The sequence below is a fragment of the Ursus americanus genome, chromosome 34, assembly GCF_024610735.1.
Source record: "Ursus americanus isolate L20-20 chromosome 34, mUrsAme1.1.p, whole genome shotgun sequence".
In the NCBI taxonomy this organism is placed as follows: Eukaryota; Metazoa; Chordata; class Mammalia; order Carnivora; family Ursidae; genus Ursus; species Ursus americanus.
This window is the reverse complement of record NC_142160.1, coordinates 11,853,634-11,871,729: the sequence shown is the minus strand read 5'-3', so window position 1 is coordinate 11,871,729 and position 18,096 is coordinate 11,853,634. Positions and strand designations below refer to the sequence as shown.

The 18,096-nt window shown below is 38.6% G+C and overlaps 1 protein-coding gene and 1 pseudogene across 2 annotated transcripts in view; both read right to left on the bottom strand.

The window, feature by feature from the left end:
- On the bottom strand, positions 1–10,418 carry LOC123776545 (circadian locomoter output cycles protein kaput pseudogene; annotated as a pseudogene).
- Positions 1–18,096, bottom strand: part of SMC5 (structural maintenance of chromosomes 5) — a 90,125-nt gene that overhangs the window by 22,608 nt on the left and 49,421 nt on the right. For both annotated transcript variants that reach the window (XM_045772533.2, XM_045772534.2), the window contains exons 11-15: positions 15,798–15,911; positions 13,738–13,832; positions 13,007–13,139; positions 10,922–11,095; positions 10,655–10,824 (exon numbers count right to left, since the gene is read on the bottom strand). In XM_045772533.2, the coding sequence (XP_045628489.1) occupies positions 10,655–10,824; positions 10,922–11,095; positions 13,007–13,139; positions 13,738–13,832; positions 15,798–15,911 (686 nt within the window). The remainder of the gene's footprint in view (positions 1–10,654; positions 10,825–10,921; positions 11,096–13,006; positions 13,140–13,737; positions 13,833–15,797; positions 15,912–18,096) is intronic.

Genomic DNA, 18,096 nt, shown 5'->3' with positions numbered 1-18,096 from the left:
AAACACATGATGTTGGAGAAATCAGTTAACACAAGGATTAAGCCCAAATCCTTAGGTCTCCTGCTATTTGATGGGCTTTTCTAGCAATGATACTCAGACATAAAAACTACTAGCCTCTAGATTAAACAATCTTGTTATGTAACCACTCAGGATCAAACAGTATTTGTTGAGATATTATGTGCCCAGCACAGTTTAAGTCATGATGGTGGTAATGGTGTAGGATCTGGAGTCAGAAAGATGGATGTCAATCTCCTCTTTGCCACTAATGAGCAGTATAACTAGACAAGTTACTCTTCTGAACTTTAAATTGGAAAAAATAATAGTACTTCCCCTAGAGGGCTATGATGAAAATTTAAAAAAGGTAAAATATTTAACACACTTAGTACAATGCCTGGCCCTTAACTTATTAATGAGTATTAGTTACTAACCATTGTTATTAATGTTATTTACACACAGTTCCTTACCTAAAGTAGCTTAATTGGGGAGATTTGATTAACAGATTAAAAATATATAGCGAAAAGACAATACAACCCTAAAAATTAATACTACTTTGCTATTCACGGTGAAGACACTAAGGATCAGAAGTTACATTACCTACGATCATGTATAGTAGGTGGTTGAGATGTGTCTGACACCAGCCCAAGTTCTTTCCACCCCCACCGTGTTGCCTCCAGGGTAAAAGCAAGAACCCAGTTTGGAAAGAGTAACACACAAGAATGAACAAGTTCACCGGATGCTGTAGAGAGGGGCCTGAACAGTACATGGAAGAGAGAGTAGGGGAGGCCAGGGAGATGAGGTGAAATGGGTTAAGTGAAAGGAGACTGGAAAAAGTTGAAAGGCAATCTCAAGGAAAGGAGTCTTGTAACTAGTGATGATTAACTACAGCTATGAGACAGCAGGCTGGTGATGGACATGAAAGGCCCTTTCACTACAAAAATCTGTATTAAAGAGAGAGTTTAGTTTTAGACAGGGGGTCCAGTAGAACAGTCAAACAGGAAAGGTTAAGTGTTTTGTAGTTGATGAAAGATAAGAATGAGGCCAAAGGTGAAGGCTGAAAAGAGGCTTTGAGATGAAAACCTTCCAGGCAGCCAGACGAAATAGTATCTTGCTTTTATAGGTACACTATTACGTTTTCACTAATAGTTAACGGCCAACTGTTTGCTTAAAAACCAAAAACAACCCTCCCCCTGCCCCCCCCCCCAAAACAGTAAATAACAAATTCTCTTAATGCATTTCATGTATGATTTGATGTAGGAAAACACATACTACATTAGGTCAAGGTGAACAGATACCTTAACTGAAGGCAATGAGCAGTCGTTTATGCCATTAACCATTAATATCGAAATCTTTACAGAAAACAAAAGGGATCACAACAAATAGTCTGAGATAGGCCATGAGAAAAACCTCTGAACTGGAAGCCACGTTCCCTTCTGCTAGAATGAACACCTTACTAGCTTTTATCCCCTCTTATATATCCCAGTTTCTACAAAATATGCAAATACAATAAAACATATAATCAGTCTGAGAATGGTTGTCTGGGCACTCACAGTAAGCTAGCAGTTTTCCTTTAGGATAAGATTTAGACTATTCACATCTTTGTATAGAATTCTGTGGAATATGTGACCATTAAGGCTAAGCAGACATAATTCCAATTGTAACAAGGGAGATGACAGTTGGAGTGGGATAAACCCCCAGATGCCCACTCTCTTCTGTGAAAATCAGCATATCCTCCTCCTTCCTTATTACTCTCTTTCAGAATCGGCGAGAAAACACACAGCCTAATGGTCTGGATTTGATGATCTCACTGCCTGTACCTTCTCCTCTCCTCTCCCACCAATCCAAATTCAATACACCTATTATTCTGGATATATATCTGGGTCAGTTTTTCTAGAAGTGTGGTTCAGAGAGGCCTGTGGGGATTCCTGAAACCATTTCAGGGGAATCATGACCTATTTTCACTGTTGTAAGAAGACCTCAACTGCCCTGTTCATGGCAGTGACGTCTGCACTGGTGGTCTAAAAGCAGTGGTGAATAAAAATGCTAGCGCCCTGAACGAATCGAGGTAGTAGTACCACAGCGTACTCAGAGTCGTGAGATTCTGCACTGCTGTGTATTCAAAAATTTCAGCAACGCCAAATTCAATTACTTTTTTTGATGACAGTACAAATTATTAAATTGCAAATCTTAGGTGGTTATTTTTCCTTCAAGTATAATTGACATAACATTGTATTAGTTTCAGGTGTACAACACTGATTTCGTATCTGTATATATCCTGAAATGATCACCACAAAAATCTAGTTAATATTTGTCACCATACATAGTTATGAAAGTTTTTCTTCTGGTAAAGACAACTTTTAAGATCTACTATCAGCAACTTTCAAACATGCAATACAGTATTAACTACAGGCACTCGCCATACATTACCTTCCCATGAGTCTTTATTTTATACTGGAAGTCTGTACCTCTTGATCACCTTTACCAACCCCCCCCCCAAACTGTTCTCTGTATTTATGTGTTTTTGTTTGTTCATTGGTTTTTTAGATTGCACTGGAAGTGAAATCACATGGTATTTGATTTTCTGATTTATTGCACTTAGCATAATACTCTCAAGTTCCGCTCATGTTGTCACAAAAGATTTCATTCTTTTTAATGGCTAAGTAGTATCGCAGCGTGTGCACACAGATGTGCACGTGTCTGTATCTCACTTCCTCTTTACCCGTTCATCCATCCATGGACCCTGAGGTTGCTTCCATGTCTTGGCTCTTGTAAATAATGCTGCAATGAACAGGAGTGTGCAGACATCTTTTCAAATCCGTGCTTTCATTTTCTTTGAATAAATATCCAGCAGTGGAATTACTGGATCGCGTGGTAGTTCTATTTTTAATGTTTTGAGGAACCTCCACACTGTGTTCCACAGCGGCTGCCCCAGTTTGCATTTGCACCAACAGCGCACAAGGGTTCCTTTTTCTCCGCATCCTCGCCAACATTTGGCATTTCCTGTCCTTTGACAACGGCCATTTTGACAGGTGTGAATAATCTCACTGTGGTTTTTAAATTTCCCTGATGATTAGTGATATTGAGCACCTTTTCAGGTGCCTGTTGACCATCTGTACGTCTTTGAAAAAACGTCTATTCAGATTCTCTGCCCATTTGTTAATCAGAGTGGGGTTTTTTGCTACTGAGTTGTAGGAGTTCATTACATTCTAGATATTAAACCCTTACCGAACACATGACTTCCAAATATCTTCTCTATTCCATACCTTGCCTTCTTGGTGTGGCGATGGTCTCCTTTACTGTGCGGAAGCTTTCAAAAGTTTGATGTAGTTTCATTTGTTTATTTTCACTTTTGCTGCCGAGGCCTATGGAGTCAGTTCCAAAAAACTTACTGCCAACACCCATGTCAAAGAACTTACTGTTTTCTTCCAGTAGTTTTAGGATTTCAGGTCTTATATTAGTCTTTAATCCATTTTGAGTTGATTTTTCTGTATGGTGTAAGCTTGTGGTCCAGTTTCAATCCTTTGCATGGGGCTGTCCAGTTTTTCGAGCACCATTTATTGAAGAGACTATCCTTTCTTCGTTTATTCTTCTTTTGTCACAAGTAATTGACCATAGATACATGGGTTTATTTCTGGGCTCTCTATTCTGTTCCAATGATCTATATGTCTGTTTTTATGTCAATACCCTGTATTGATTCATACAGTTTTGTGATATAGTCTGAAATCAGGGAGCGTGATGCCTTCAGCTCTGTTTTTCTTTCTCAAGATTGCTCTATTTGGTATCTTTTGTAGTCCCATAAATTTTTAGGATTCTTCTAATTCTGAAAAATGCCACTGGAATTCAGAAATGGATAGGAATTCCACTGAATCTACAGACTGCTTTGGGTAACACGGACACTTTAACAATATTAATTCTTCCAACCCATGTTCACAGAAAATCTTTCCATTTATTTGTGTCATACTTAATTTCTTTCCTCGATGTGTTATAGCTTTCAGTATACAGGTCTTTTCACCTCCTTGATTAAAGTTATTCCTAAGCATTTTCTTTTTGGTGCAATTTTATAAATTGGACTGTTTTCTTAATTCATCTTTGAATTGGTTGTTAGTAAATGAAAATGCAACAGATTCTTACATGCCGACTTTGTACTCTGCACCTTAACTGCATTTGTTGATTAGTTCTACAAGTTTCTTTTGATGAGTATTTAGGGTTTTCTATGTAAAATCATGTCATCCACAAATAGTGCCGGTTTTACTTCTTTCCAGTTTAGGTGCCTTTTATTTCTCTTTCTTGCCTAATTGCTCTGGTCAGAAACCCTAAGTTCTAACACTATGCTGAATGAAAGTGGGGAGAGTGCACATCCTGGTCTTCATCCTGAGGTTAAAGGAAAGTATTTCAGCTTTTCACTGTTGAGTATGAGGTTAGCTGTGGGTTTGTCATATATGGTCTTTATTATATTGAAGTATGTTCCCCTCTATGCCACATTGTTGAGTTTTTATAAAAAATGGATGTTGTATTTTGTCAAGTGCTTGTTCTGCATCTATTGAGATGACAGTATGTTGTGTTTTTGTGGCTTTCTCTTTTATCCAGACATATCCATAGTACATATAGCACCTGTATATAGAAAATTTGTGCCCATACAACATTATTATTCCATCATTCTCTGAAAAGGGAGAGGGGCTTGGGAAGGGGCCTACTGAGTCTACTAGACTATCTTCATGGTAAGCAAACCCCTGAGGTGACAGTGATGTGCCCTGTAACACCTGAAAACAGGTATAGAACCACTAGGTTAGTAATACTGTTGGTGCCTGTCTGACTGACCGGAGACCATGTTTCATAGCTAAGCTTAATATTTGGCAATACTTTTTCCTATCAAAAACTAGCTGGGAAAGTCCAACACTGTCAGAGTTGGCTATGGCCCCATGATCATCTCCCACTGGCTGGTGTTTAATGTATACATGCAGCACTAAGCAACATTTTCGCTGCTAATTCCAGGAACTAGAATATTCAATACTGCTTCTTGTGAAATTGCTAGGACTTGTCCTTGCTTCAGATCCTCTGAGCAACTCTTCACGGCCAACCCCTTTCTCCCTTGAGGTCAGAGGAGGCATATATCCTACTGTGGTTGCACCTTAGAAGAACAGGTCAAACTGTCAGTCCTGTGCCGACTCAGATGCTGCTGTTGCTGAAACTGGTGTTGCTGGTGATGGGATTGAGGGAAAATGCCCTGTTGCAGTGGAAAAGCAGCAGAGAGGATAAGCTGGTTTCAAGGTTGCTCCACAGGAATCCTTCGAGTCGGTAAAAGTCACTGCTGCAGTAGTTGGGTCAGCTGAACCTGAGATGGTTGCTGAACTACCCCAAGCTTCCCTTCCTGGGAACTGGGCTGTCTGTCACCGCTGGGGTTGTGAAACAGAAGTGGGGGCAGGCAGACCCACTGACCCAGAAGCATAGTGCGAAGTACCAGGACCACCCCACAAGCTACAGGAGCAGTTACTAATTTAATCACTGATCCCAAGTTGCTGACCTTGAGAAAATCTTCCAGGTCCTGAACGAATGTCGTTACCTCTGGGTTCCGTTTTGTGGCACACTAGATGGAGTCTGGACCCTGCTTCCAGCTATGAAATCATCAGAGCGGCATACAGTACGGCTCTAAGAGTGCTCTGGGTCCGACTAGAAGGAGGTGTTTACTGACAGTGCCAGCTCAGAACGTTCTGTTGACTCTGATTTGATGGACTTTTGTAAAGTCTGCCAGTGTGTCCGGTATTCATTCCACTTGGTTAGGGTGAACAACCTGGTCCTTAGCACGTATAGGTAAAAGTTGCTGGATGTTAGATGAATTTCCAGAATAAAGTTGAATGGAATCAAAATTCAACCCAGGGCTTGATTGTCATAAAAACATCTGCAGCCCTTAAACATGGACCATTTGAAGTTGTTCTTGAACTTTTCTTAGCTCTTCTTGTGGCCGATGAGTATTGGTCTCTGTCATCCATGTCTGTTGCCCCAACTGGTCTTTCAGATGCTGCATGGCTCATAACTGAGCTAAAAACAAACTGAGATATGCCTTAAGGAACTGGTAAATTTGGAGCTTGAGACATCACTGGCTGTATCAATGACTGAAAAACAGACTGAACAATGCCCTTCTTTGTTATCTTTCCGGGAGCTGGTATCTAGTGTCTGGGCGGAGTGCAAGTATCTGCTGGTCTCTGTTGGTGTTGAGGAAGGGTCTGAGACTGCTGCATGAGATGATTTTCTTGAACTCTGGAAGGAAGCAGAAGGGGCTGGGCTGTGATCAAACCTTTCCAATGCTTCCTTGAGGCTTGACTGTGTCTATATAATTATCAGACCCAGAATCTTGGCTTTGTCAGCAGTTGTCTCAGGAAGAGACTCTTCAATGCCAAGTACTCATCATATTTCAGCCCTAACTTTTGCATAATTTAGTATGGTGTAAGTACGAACAACGAACTCTGGCCTTGAGTTCCACTGAAGATGAATGATACAATGAGTCTGAAGCCAAATCCACTGTGGTCCTTTGATCAGGAACCTGTAATATTATATTTTCCCATACTGCTTTTCCCATATTGCATTAAGTGCTCATGACATTTTTGCAGAATGTTCTGGACCATCCACATGATAACATACCCGGATGTTCACAGAACTTCAAAGGCAAATGTCCTATCATTGCTTGTGACCTAGCAAAAAAGTTCTAAACTGTCTAGATGTCTAAAACTCTTCATTAAGCTTTTCAACAGTACACATCCTTGATGAACTAAGGCATAGCTAATCTGACAGCAGCTACGATACAATCTCGAACATCTTAGGGCCTATGGTGCCTTGTATAGTTCCTTGGAAATCATTCTGTGCTGAACTGGATACACTGACTTGAAATTTCCTATAAATTACCCATATTCACAGGTACATACATGACTCCTTTGGCCTACCGTTCCTTAAAGCATATGACGACAGAATTCTGATTTTAAATATTCAAGTGTTAATGAATCACTTTTCAGCAGATGGCTAGAGAGTATTTTTTTAAACCAGGGAAATGTTCCCTCCCTGGGATAAAATACTTTGGTCCACAAGATCAAATGGTAAATATTGAAGTAATGATGTTATAGTCTCTCAGACACGAATAATATGCTTCCATCAGTCATGATGGTTTAAAAACAAAACAAACATCAAAAGCTTCGAACATTATTTGTGTAAATTCTTCATTACTGAGGAATGTAGGTTTCCAGTCGTGTCAAACAGCCTTGGTGTCTGACTGTGCAGTGATTTGTTTTCAGTAAAAAAATCAGTGCTCTTCTGCAGAACAGATTTCCTCTTATTCCTATGTGGAAGTCTCTGGGCTTCCTAGGTCTGGAAGTGTGTTCCTTCCTGAGGTTAAGGAAGTTCGGTTATTTTTTTCTTCAAATATGTTTTCTGCTCCTTTTTCTTCCTCCTTCTGCAACTTCTATAATGTGAACGTTATTCTGCTTGATGTCCCATTGGCCCCTTAAGCTATTTTTACTTTTTAAAATTCTGTTTTCGGGGCACGTGGGTGGCTCATTCAGTTGTCAGCCTTTTGATTTCGGCTCAGGTCGTGATTCTTAGGGTCATGAGACTGAGCCCTGCGCTTGGCGCTGCGTGTGGAGCCTGCTTAAGATTCTCCCTCTCTTTCTATGCTCGCACACATGTGCACTCCAAAAAAAAAAAAAATTTCTTTTGCTCTTGGGTGAATCCTACTACCCTGTCTTCCACATTACTGATTTTTCTTCTGCTTCATCTAGTCTGTTGCTGGAACCCCTCTGGTGTACTTTTTTATTCAGTTACCATATTCTTCAGCTCTGTGAAGTCTGTTTGGTACTTTCTTACACTTTCTATCTCTTTATTGAAGTTCTCGCTGTGTTCATTCCTCTTTCAAGTTCAGTGAGCATTTTTATAACCATTACTTTGATTTCTTTATTAGGTAAATTATCACTATTTCATAACAGTCCTTTTTCGGATATTGTACCTTGTTCTTCCATTTGGAACATACTCTTATTTCTTCATTTTGCTTGGCTCGGTGTTGGTTTCTAAGCAGCAGAGGAAACCACCTTCAACAGGTCTTGAAGTGGCTTCATGGAGATGAACCCTGTCGTTCCAACCTCCTCCGGCTAGTGGTGGTCACGGGAATCAGACCTTAAGCGGCCTGATTTACTCTTGACAGGTCCCAGTTGTTGAGGGAAGGCCAAGTCCGGTGTTCTGTTCCAGAGGAAGGGATCTCCGTCTATCCCTAGTTTCAGGCTGAAGAGAAGCTAGAAAAGAAGCTAGGACCCTTAGGCAGCAGCTTTTTAGGCGTGCCAATATAGACAGTCCTATGGGAGCACCGTAAACCCTGCCGGTCTACAGACCAGGCAACCTGGAAGTGTCCCCTAGGAAACCGTTGGAAAAATCAGGGCTCCAGATGAGTGTATGAGCTCCTTTCTGGGAGGCACTGGTGAGCTTTAGCAAGGCCAATAGAGTACAAAGATGGCATCTCCTGGGCCATGTGCCCTGAGAACAATTTCGTAGCCTCTCCATGTGTGGTAATCCTGAAGCCCCTGAGGCTGAAGTTCCAGGACCAGTAAGTAGGTCTTTTTCACAGGAAGACTGGAGAGTGTTTCAGACTGCTGTCTATGCAGTGCCCTGGGGATAGTGGTTTGATAGATTGTTTCAGACCCCTGGGCGCAGGAACTTGGGGGTGGCATGCACCCACTAGCACTAGCAGGTTAGAGTGCAAAAGTGGCGCCTACCAGAGGCTGAGTCCCAGGAGGGATTCCCCTTAGGCTCCTGCCCCTTGGGCAGAGGCTTTTTTACAGGGTTGCTTTTGCACAGGGTCCTGCGGTGAGTCTTTGCATGAGCTCTTTAAGAGCAAAATCTCTGTTCCCTACCGCTGTATTGTTCTCCTATGTATAAGCCCCATTGATTTTCAAAGCCAGACATTTTGGGGACACATCTCTCTGGTGCAGGTCCCAAGGGTTGGGGTTGCTTGACAGGGGGCACAAACTCCTTGCTCCTCAGGGAAAAACTCCATATTTGTGATATTCTTCCCAAGGGCTGGTCACCACACTAGGGGTGCGGTTTTGCCTGAGATCCTGTCTCTGTAGTTCCTACCCTTCTGGCTGTGAACCTGACATCCTTTGTTACAGAAGACCTGTGGACTTAGTTTTCAGGTCTTTTTCAGAGGGAACGCTTTCATATGTAGCTACTGATTTGCTGTGTCTGTGGGAGGAGGGAGCTCCGTATCTTCCTATGCTGCCATCTTGAACCACCTCCCTGTGAGTATCTATCTTCTTAATACTCAGTGTGCTGAAATACAAAGCACACAGTACTTACAGTGCATACCCAAGTACGATGGCTGCCTCAAGGAAACGCCTTGTGTGACTGAGTTGGGAGCTAGACTAGGTACTTTTTTCATGAAATACCATTTTAATTGGAAAGAACAAAGACAAACTATGGTTATTTAGGCTTAAGTACTTGGCAGATTTTACCCCCCCCCAAAATAACAAAGTGAGCCTGTCACTTCAAGAAAAATAACTGCCAATATTTGTCAACAATGACAACGTTTATGTGCCAACTAGAATTTTGGAAAATTTGTATCTACCACTACGAGCTTGACAACTTCCCAACTCTTAAAGATGCTTCTGGTGGGACTGGAAATCAACATTTTTTTTTTTATATTACACAAAATGTGTCAACATTTGAAAGACCTATGTGGCTTGGTGAACCAACATTCTCTAAAGGACCCACACACGATGTAACAAACTCAGCAGGTAAAACATGCAATTTCAGTGCAACAGACTTCAGTGTCAGAGTAATCTACCTCACTGGTTCAGGCTCCACACTGCAACTGAACTTTAACAAAACGCACCTTGGCAGGCTTTGATACAATATTCAACAAGACGATAGACAATTATCCGAAAAGTCTATTAAAGTACTCCTTCCTTTTCCAACTAAAATCTACACATTCTGTTTAGAAAACCGTGGTTTTTCATAAATATTTTACACATTGTCAGTTTTAATTACTGATGTGGTAACTATCAATGATATAAAACCATATAAACAAAACTTCCTCAAGGTCCTCAGTAACTTTTAAGCACGGAAAGGGGTCCAGGGATAAAAACGGCTAATAACACTTAAGATTCACCAACTTTTGCCCTACAGACTACAACTTTCTTTGGATAAAACATGTTTGTGGGAACTGCATCATCATGACGGGGCCCAGGCACACCTCAGAGATCTTGCAGAGTTGGTTAGAGACCACTGTAATCAAGTGAGTCCAAAGAATTGTGTGGTTTCCCAGTGCATCTGACAGTCATGTTTACACTATACTGCAGTCCATTAAGTGTGCCACAGTGTTACGTCTAAAACATGCTAACCCTTACCTGAGCTTTCAGAAAGTCCTCATCACTGATCACCCCACACATACTGTGAGAATCACGAAAATGGGACACAGAGGCAGAAAGTGAGCAAATGCTATTAGAAAAATGGTGCCAAGAGACTTGCTTGACACAGGCCTGCACAAACATTCAATTTGCTTTAAAAAAAAAAATGCAGTATCTGCAAAGTGCAATAAAACAAGGTAGGGCTGCATAATAATATCCTTGTAGTGCCCTGCACCGCCCCGCCCCCCACACCCCTGCCCAAATAGGCTGAAAGATACCTTCCTAGTTTGGAACTAATTTTTTGTTCCAGTTGTCTTTTCTTGGTTTTCCTTTCAAGAAGCTCCTTCTTCTTTTGTCTAAGTTCATTGTCTTTGTGTTCCAGATGTTTGTTTCTCTCACATAAGGCAATCAACCCTGCTTCCACTGCTTGCAATTTTCTATTAATTTCCTATGAAATATTCAAAATTGTTATTTTAAAAACCGTTCTAGTCAAATATTACAAATCCAATTAATACTTTTTTAATACTCAAAATAAAATAACCAACCTTTAGCTGTTCTTCTAAGTGTCTTCTTTGCTCTAGATCCACAGTGACTGTGAGAAACTGGGCTACTTTTAGAGATGTGTTACTAGAAATAACTTTATTTGAATAAAAGGAAGTTTTCACCACATACTTTTCTTCCGCTGTATACATTTGTTTTAACCGGGTTTCTTGTATTACCTGAAGTCAAGCAATGTGAAACAAATATTAGTGTACATCTAATAATAATTAAAATATTTTTAAAAGGACTGAAGCATTGAAAATACAGATCAAGTGAATTCTAGAAGATTAAAACAGATGTACTTTCATTTTTTTTTTTTTAAACTTCTTCAGTAACATCTCTAAAAAGGTGGCTGATACACTTCAGGTTATTATTTTAGAAAATGCTAAAGAAGAGAGAAGGGAGAAAATCCAAACAAAGGAGGCTATTCTTCTACTTGACTATAAAATCTCTCCCAAGTTGTACTTTTGCAGTTTTGCTGGATCTACAGAAGAGATACCAGGAACCAGCTGCCAGGACACGGATCTGTGGTAGCTCAACTAAGTCATTTATTCTCACCTTCCCTCAGTTATACTGTTCACAGATACATAATCACATTTAATTCCTGTATATTTGGAAGACTACTTAATGGAAACACTTTAAGGACCTCAAACCTCCCCCCCCCTTCTTTTTTTTGCATTTTTTTGGAGAGCTTGTCTCTTTAAACAAAAACTAAAGCACATTCTGAAGACAAAAACGTTACTTTATGTACTTCTGAATATTAATGAAGAGTAGGCTATCATAATAGGTTTTTTTTTCCAATCTCTGAAGCTTCACTACCAATACTCTTGTGGCTTGTATCTATCCAGAAGTTTATGGTCGAAGTGAAGAGATAAGACATATTTAAGCACACTTAAGTCTAACAGGGTATAATCTGGCATCCACAAATTACTGAATAATTCAGAATGAAGGGAAAGCTAGAAGAAGTTAGGTTTCTCAAGTTCTAATAAATTTAAATTGACAAAGAGGAAAGGGCACTCCCAACAAAAAGGACATCATGACCTAAGGCTGGCAGTAGACAATTTAACCAAAGGGGAGAATCCTAGAAATTAATGAGAACAAGTCCATAAATGGTCTTATATGTACATATGGTCTTGTCCTCTTTTCTAAATGATAGAAGAGAGGTAGACCCACATAGAGAGCCCTAATATTCATTTCCTCAAATGTTCAACATAATGTAATTTTTAATCGAAGACACATGCAATTTACTATAATTAGCTTGGTGGGATTCTGTGTTTTGTTTTGTTGCAAAACGGGGTGGTAATGAGCCCACATTTCTATCTTTTGTCAGTAAAGTATAAAGAGTTCCTAAATATTGTCCTAGGGATACTGGTACACTAGGTACTGAAATTTTAAAACACATTTTCTAATAAATTCAATACAATAACTAGTAGTTGGGTCCTAGATGCATATAAGCAAAAACCACACACACTGGTGTGATGAAAAACCTGTTTTGGATGAAGAGATTTCTTTCCTGTTTCTGCTTGTGATAGAAGCAACACATGTAATGTGAGTCTTGGGGAACTCCCAGAATTAGCAGGATAGAGGAACTACGAGTGTGTGCTACGCTAGCTAGGAAGGAGATCCTATGAAGGGCGCTCATTCAGACAGGAGATGATCTTCAGTGGCAGCTTTAAGAAAGGAAGGGCTTACCAAAACCGTTCTATAGCCCAGCCTACCATTCTAACGTATAACTTCTCTGAAAAATAATCTAGGATACAAGAACTTAAATGATTAAACCATTAATATAATGTCTAAACACAGATTTGTCAAGCAAGACAGAATGAGGTAAGAGTGCCAGGTGTCTCTCTTCAGCTTTATTCAATAGATACAGATAGAAAGCACTTACCCTAGGTAACTCCACTCACACCCATCATATAGTATGAGTCAATACTCGCTGTTTCGTGACATTATATTAAAAATGTAAAATACAAAGAATTTCTGTGTGGTTAAAAACAACAGAATGACCTATTTCATAATTTCTGCTTGATTTTTTATGCTAAGAAATGTTAACAAAATGAGGTTCTGGTACTGATTCAGTACTTTCTTACCCGTTCAATTCTCTCTCTGGTCCTTTCAGTTCCTACGGGAACTTCATGAATATGATAATGGCAGCAAAGGAAGCTCATGACAGGATCAGGTGCATCAAATAATTCTCGCAAGTAAGAGAAAAATCCATACTGTCTGAAACGAAAAGCACTTACTAGATTTTTTTCTTAAAAAAATCATTCACAGAAATCTGAGAGTCGACAAGTGGCAAATAAACAATAAAGTATAAATTATTTAATGATGGTACAGCAAAAAATTTTGCGTATTTTAAAATCATTTAAATGTTGAGCTACTTCCTTGTCAGAAAAGTTTAACATATTCATGATTACAAACTATTAATCGCTTTCGTTTCTTCCATTGCTTTTATATTTAGAATGTTTACTTATATCCAGAACTAATATATTTATTTATAGCTGTTTCATAACTGCAAATTTTCCATTTAGTCCTTCTGGAAATTAGTTCTGCAATATGAAGTGATGATTTGTTTTACTTCCCAATACCTAACGAACTATTAACAGTCCAATATTATTCCACTGATCTGAAACACCACCACCATATAGTAAGTATTCCATGGTTTGTCTGTTCCCGGATTTCTCCTTATTTTACACTTAAGTAGAGATCCTAAATGGGAATAATACAGCCTATAACATTTATGTGACAGATAATTAAGAGCTAAATGGTTATTCGATATTCAAAGTAACAGGTTAATTCTAAAAATATTTTCGAGACTTACTTTAGCTCATTCAGAGATCTTGAAGGTGCTTTGTCTGCATATGAGCTCTTGGGAGCAATAACGGCATTTACTCTTAATTTTTTATTGTCACGAATCTGAATATAAGGGAAAGAAAGTATTTTAATTACCACATACTCTCAGTCAAAATGATTTTTAAAGTTCTATTCCTACTGGTGTTCATAAGATCAGAAACTGGATATTTAATGGTATTTTCAAGAAAATTTTTCAGTGTGATAATGACACTATTAAATATTCTTACAGAAATAATTTATCAATGAAAGTAGTAAAAGAAATATGCTCTAACAGTTAAGGAAGCAGTAATACCAAAACTCTTTCAGAAAACAGGCGGAAGTGCAATAGCCATTTCCCAAATCATTTTATGATTCCAGCATAACCCTGACACCAAAACCTGACAAAAACAATATCCCTCACGCATACTTTTGCAAAAATCCTTTATAAACTATTAGTACACAGAATCCAGCAATATGTGAATAGTGCACATGTCCAAGTAGAGTTTACTCCAGGAAGGCGAGATTGGTGGAAAACTAATCTAATTTATATCAACAGAATAAAGTACAAAAGCCATATGATCATCCCAATAGAAGCAGAAAAATGTAAATTCTTAGCAAACTAGGAACAGAAGGAAACTTCATCACCCTGATAAAGCACACATAATACTTATTATACATGGTAGTATGGGAAATGGTACTTTCAATGGATAATATTACAGGAGGCAGTTATATACAACAAATTTCACCATTTAAAATACACAGTCACACATGTAAGAGGAAGTTCTGGTCCTGTTGAGAAAAGTTACTTAGCACACACACACAAATAAAGGTCAAAATTTCAGGAACCCATGTCCCATTATCCATATAGGATTCAAATCCTTAGCACAGAGGAAGCATGAGTTTTTGACTCAAAAAAAGGCACTCAGTGTAGGCTAAGCAGGCCATTTCCAACAAGAAACCACCTAATTGCCCCTGACCGAATGCCCTCCACAGCATGCCATGTGTCAGACTTGTAATCCAAGTGATCTACTTCAAAAAGCTCTCACACCAGACCATAAACTCACTGGTTAAGCTTAAATAATTCCAAACTACACAACTGTCTTTTGGGAGTCCATTCTATAATTTTATACAGGCAACTTTTTATGCAATTACCATATATTCACATTCCCTGCCAACTCCCAAACCAGAAGGAGGGCAATACGGTAAAAGCCAAAAAAAGTAAGGATTCTTTTCTTTCCAATCACTAGTGTATCACAGAAAGAGAGGACCACTTGAGGTGACTCAGGGTCCTGTCCTCATTTACACCTAATCTTTAGGGCTTTTAAAAGAAGGTGACATACCCAAAGGGAAGGAAATCTTACTGACAATAACAATAGCTGATTAAAAAATAATCGCAAACAAGCACTATTCTACACACCTTCTCATTTATTAACGGATTTAATCCTCACAATCATCTTTTGAAGTAGATAATATATCTACATTTTACCGATGAGAAAATTATGGCATAAAACATTTAGGAAACTTGCCCAATTTAGTAGCAAAGCCAGAATTCGAATCTTGGCAGCCTCCTTAGAGACTGTGCTCCTAACTACCAAGCCACATTGCCTTGTAGCGGCTTAGAGTCTCTTAGCCAGATACAGAATTCTCATTCTTTTTGAATAGGTTTTATCTAAAAGCAACAACATATTGATTCCCACGCTCCCCATCAAAGAAAAACCAAGTTTATTCCAATTCCGAGTTTATTCAAAAAGGATGTCTAAGACCAAAGGTCCATCATTATGGTTTTTATCTCTTAAAACAGTATTCAGAGTTAGTAGTAAGAATAATTCTGTCATAACTTCAAAACACGTTACAGATGGAATTATGGCTGTTTTTTCTCTTGCAAAGCAAATTCATTCCCCAGTGATGACAGAGATAAAAAGAGAAATTCACAAAATTGAGTGATTGTATATAAGTTACCACTGGTATAATTAGTAGCTATTTTTTGCTTTAGTTTAAGTACCAGAAGATAAGCACCAGGTGAGTCAAAGTATTACATTGGTTACTTGCCTCTTTGAGGAAAACCTCCATATCTTCTTGACTCTCAAATACAAAAGCTCTCAGGTCATTTGATGAAATATGATTTTCAATATATTTGGCATTTTTATTATCTTTCATATTGATCTAAACAAAAAGAAAATATAAGTTAATTCTCATGAAATCCAAACTGATTACTAGAACATAATTTTACTTTGATTTAATCAGTTTAAATGTAATACTTGAGGGGGAAAAATTTGGTATTGAAAACTCAACATTTTAAAACCTCTACTTAATTTAGTACCCAGAAACATTTAATACATAGTAAAACAAAAAACAAGACTTGAATAAGCACCTGATGCATATCAATTTTGATTTTATCTAGGAAATAACTACGTTCCTTTCTAGTCAACTCACTGGAAAACATCTGAAATAGGCTTAGGCTGTAATCTAAGAGTATAAACATTTCTCATTGATCCCCAAACTTTTAATATTTTTCTTAATTTTCCAGAGGAAGTCATACATGGCAATAACTGATCAGTACAAAGAATTAAAATACAACTTTAACAGTGCTTTTAAGAGAAATCCTAGGCTTGTACCACTAGAGTATAAGCTTTAGGATTTATCTTTTTTAAATATGAACAAATCAGGCACTTCATGAGGCTCAATGCTATGGAAAATACTAAGGTCAAGAGAACAAATTGTTTCAAGACGACTACAATCTACTTTTTGCAGATGATAAGTTAACAAAAAGCAGAACACAATAAAGCTCCATAAGAGGGGTATATAGAAAGTGCTCTCTTATGGAATTGCGGGGGGGGGGGATAGATTATCTTCAGCAAACGAAAATCAGCTTTCTTGAAAAAATAAAGATTTATGAAAGAGAAGGTATTTATGTACCATATATATATAAAAGACTAGTTAAGAGCTAAGACTCTGGGGTCAGACAGATGTTGCTTCAAATCATGTACCACTTAAATCTCTGAAAATTTTAGTTCTTCACCAAAATGGGCAGAGTAAAACAGTCCGTATCTCAGGAATTTAGTACAATGCTTGTCATGTAAACATTGGCAAGTATTACTCTCTCTCTCTTAAAATACAAAATATCAGGTAGCATAAAAAAAGGGGAAAACTGATATGCAAGCAAATAAAACAAAGTCACATAAAATGCCTGGACATAAACACTATAGAAATTTAGCCTCTATCTTTTCACAGTTTTTTTGGTACCAATTACTTCATTGGAAGGAATGGTACAAATGAAAGAAAGTGGGCGTTAGCTACAATTTATAGAAAGGGTAAAATAACCCCAACGTGACCGCAGAAGTCACCGTTTTAAAAAGTTGTGGGTAAGTCAGCCTAAGACTTAGCTCCCATTGTCACTCTCCTTGATCAAAGGTACTCTTTCCTGGGGCCTCCATCTTGTGTTCAGTTGGTGATGTGGTCATTCCACTCTGAAGAATGTCACCTGCTCAAAAAGTCACATGCGTAGGGGTCATTTCTGTCCCTGCCCAGTTTGTGCACTTCTAGTAGTGACCGAGTCACACTTTCCCCAGGTAATGCAAACTGCACTGCACTCAGTCTGGCTTCCTGACATTCTGAAGGAAGGAAGACTTCACCACTCTGTTGGTTCTGCAGCGTCGTCCGCGACTTAGCATGCTCCTCCTGGTGAGGTTGGTAAAGAAAATATCTGGCAAAGTTCAAGGCTACTCCTTCACAACATAGTAAAGACAGAGAGAGGCAGACAGAAGAGACAGCACTCCAAGGTGATCTGGTGGTTGATGGCAGACTCATAGTTCAGTTTTTTAACATGAAATCTTTCTACACATCCTATTCTAGAACCTGTTTTATAAATTCATTAATAGGTCATAAATGTCCTCTTCTATTAATAGAGACCTAGGATGGCATTTTTAATGGCTGCATAGTGTTCCATTCAATGGACACAGAATAATTTACTGACCAATCTCTTTGGAAATTTTGTTCTTTGCCCCAGAATCATTTGTGCAATTATAAACACTGCTGTGAGGAACAGAGCTATAAATACATTTTTGCACACTTCTCCCACTGTAGACTGGAACGGTTAGAAATAAGGAAATGGATTGTTAGTTGACAAGTTATATGGCTAAAATTTTAACTTTACTAACTTGTCTACGTTGGTGACGTTTCAACTAGATATTGAAGGATTAAGTGTGTGTGTGTTGGGGTGGGGGAACACAGTCAGAAGGTGGTAGGAAAGGTAAAGGGTTATTCCAGAAAGGATAAAGAAGCAAGACTATATCTTTTTATCTCAGATTCAAATGTAATCTGAAATTTAAATATATGCCAGCTAGGAATC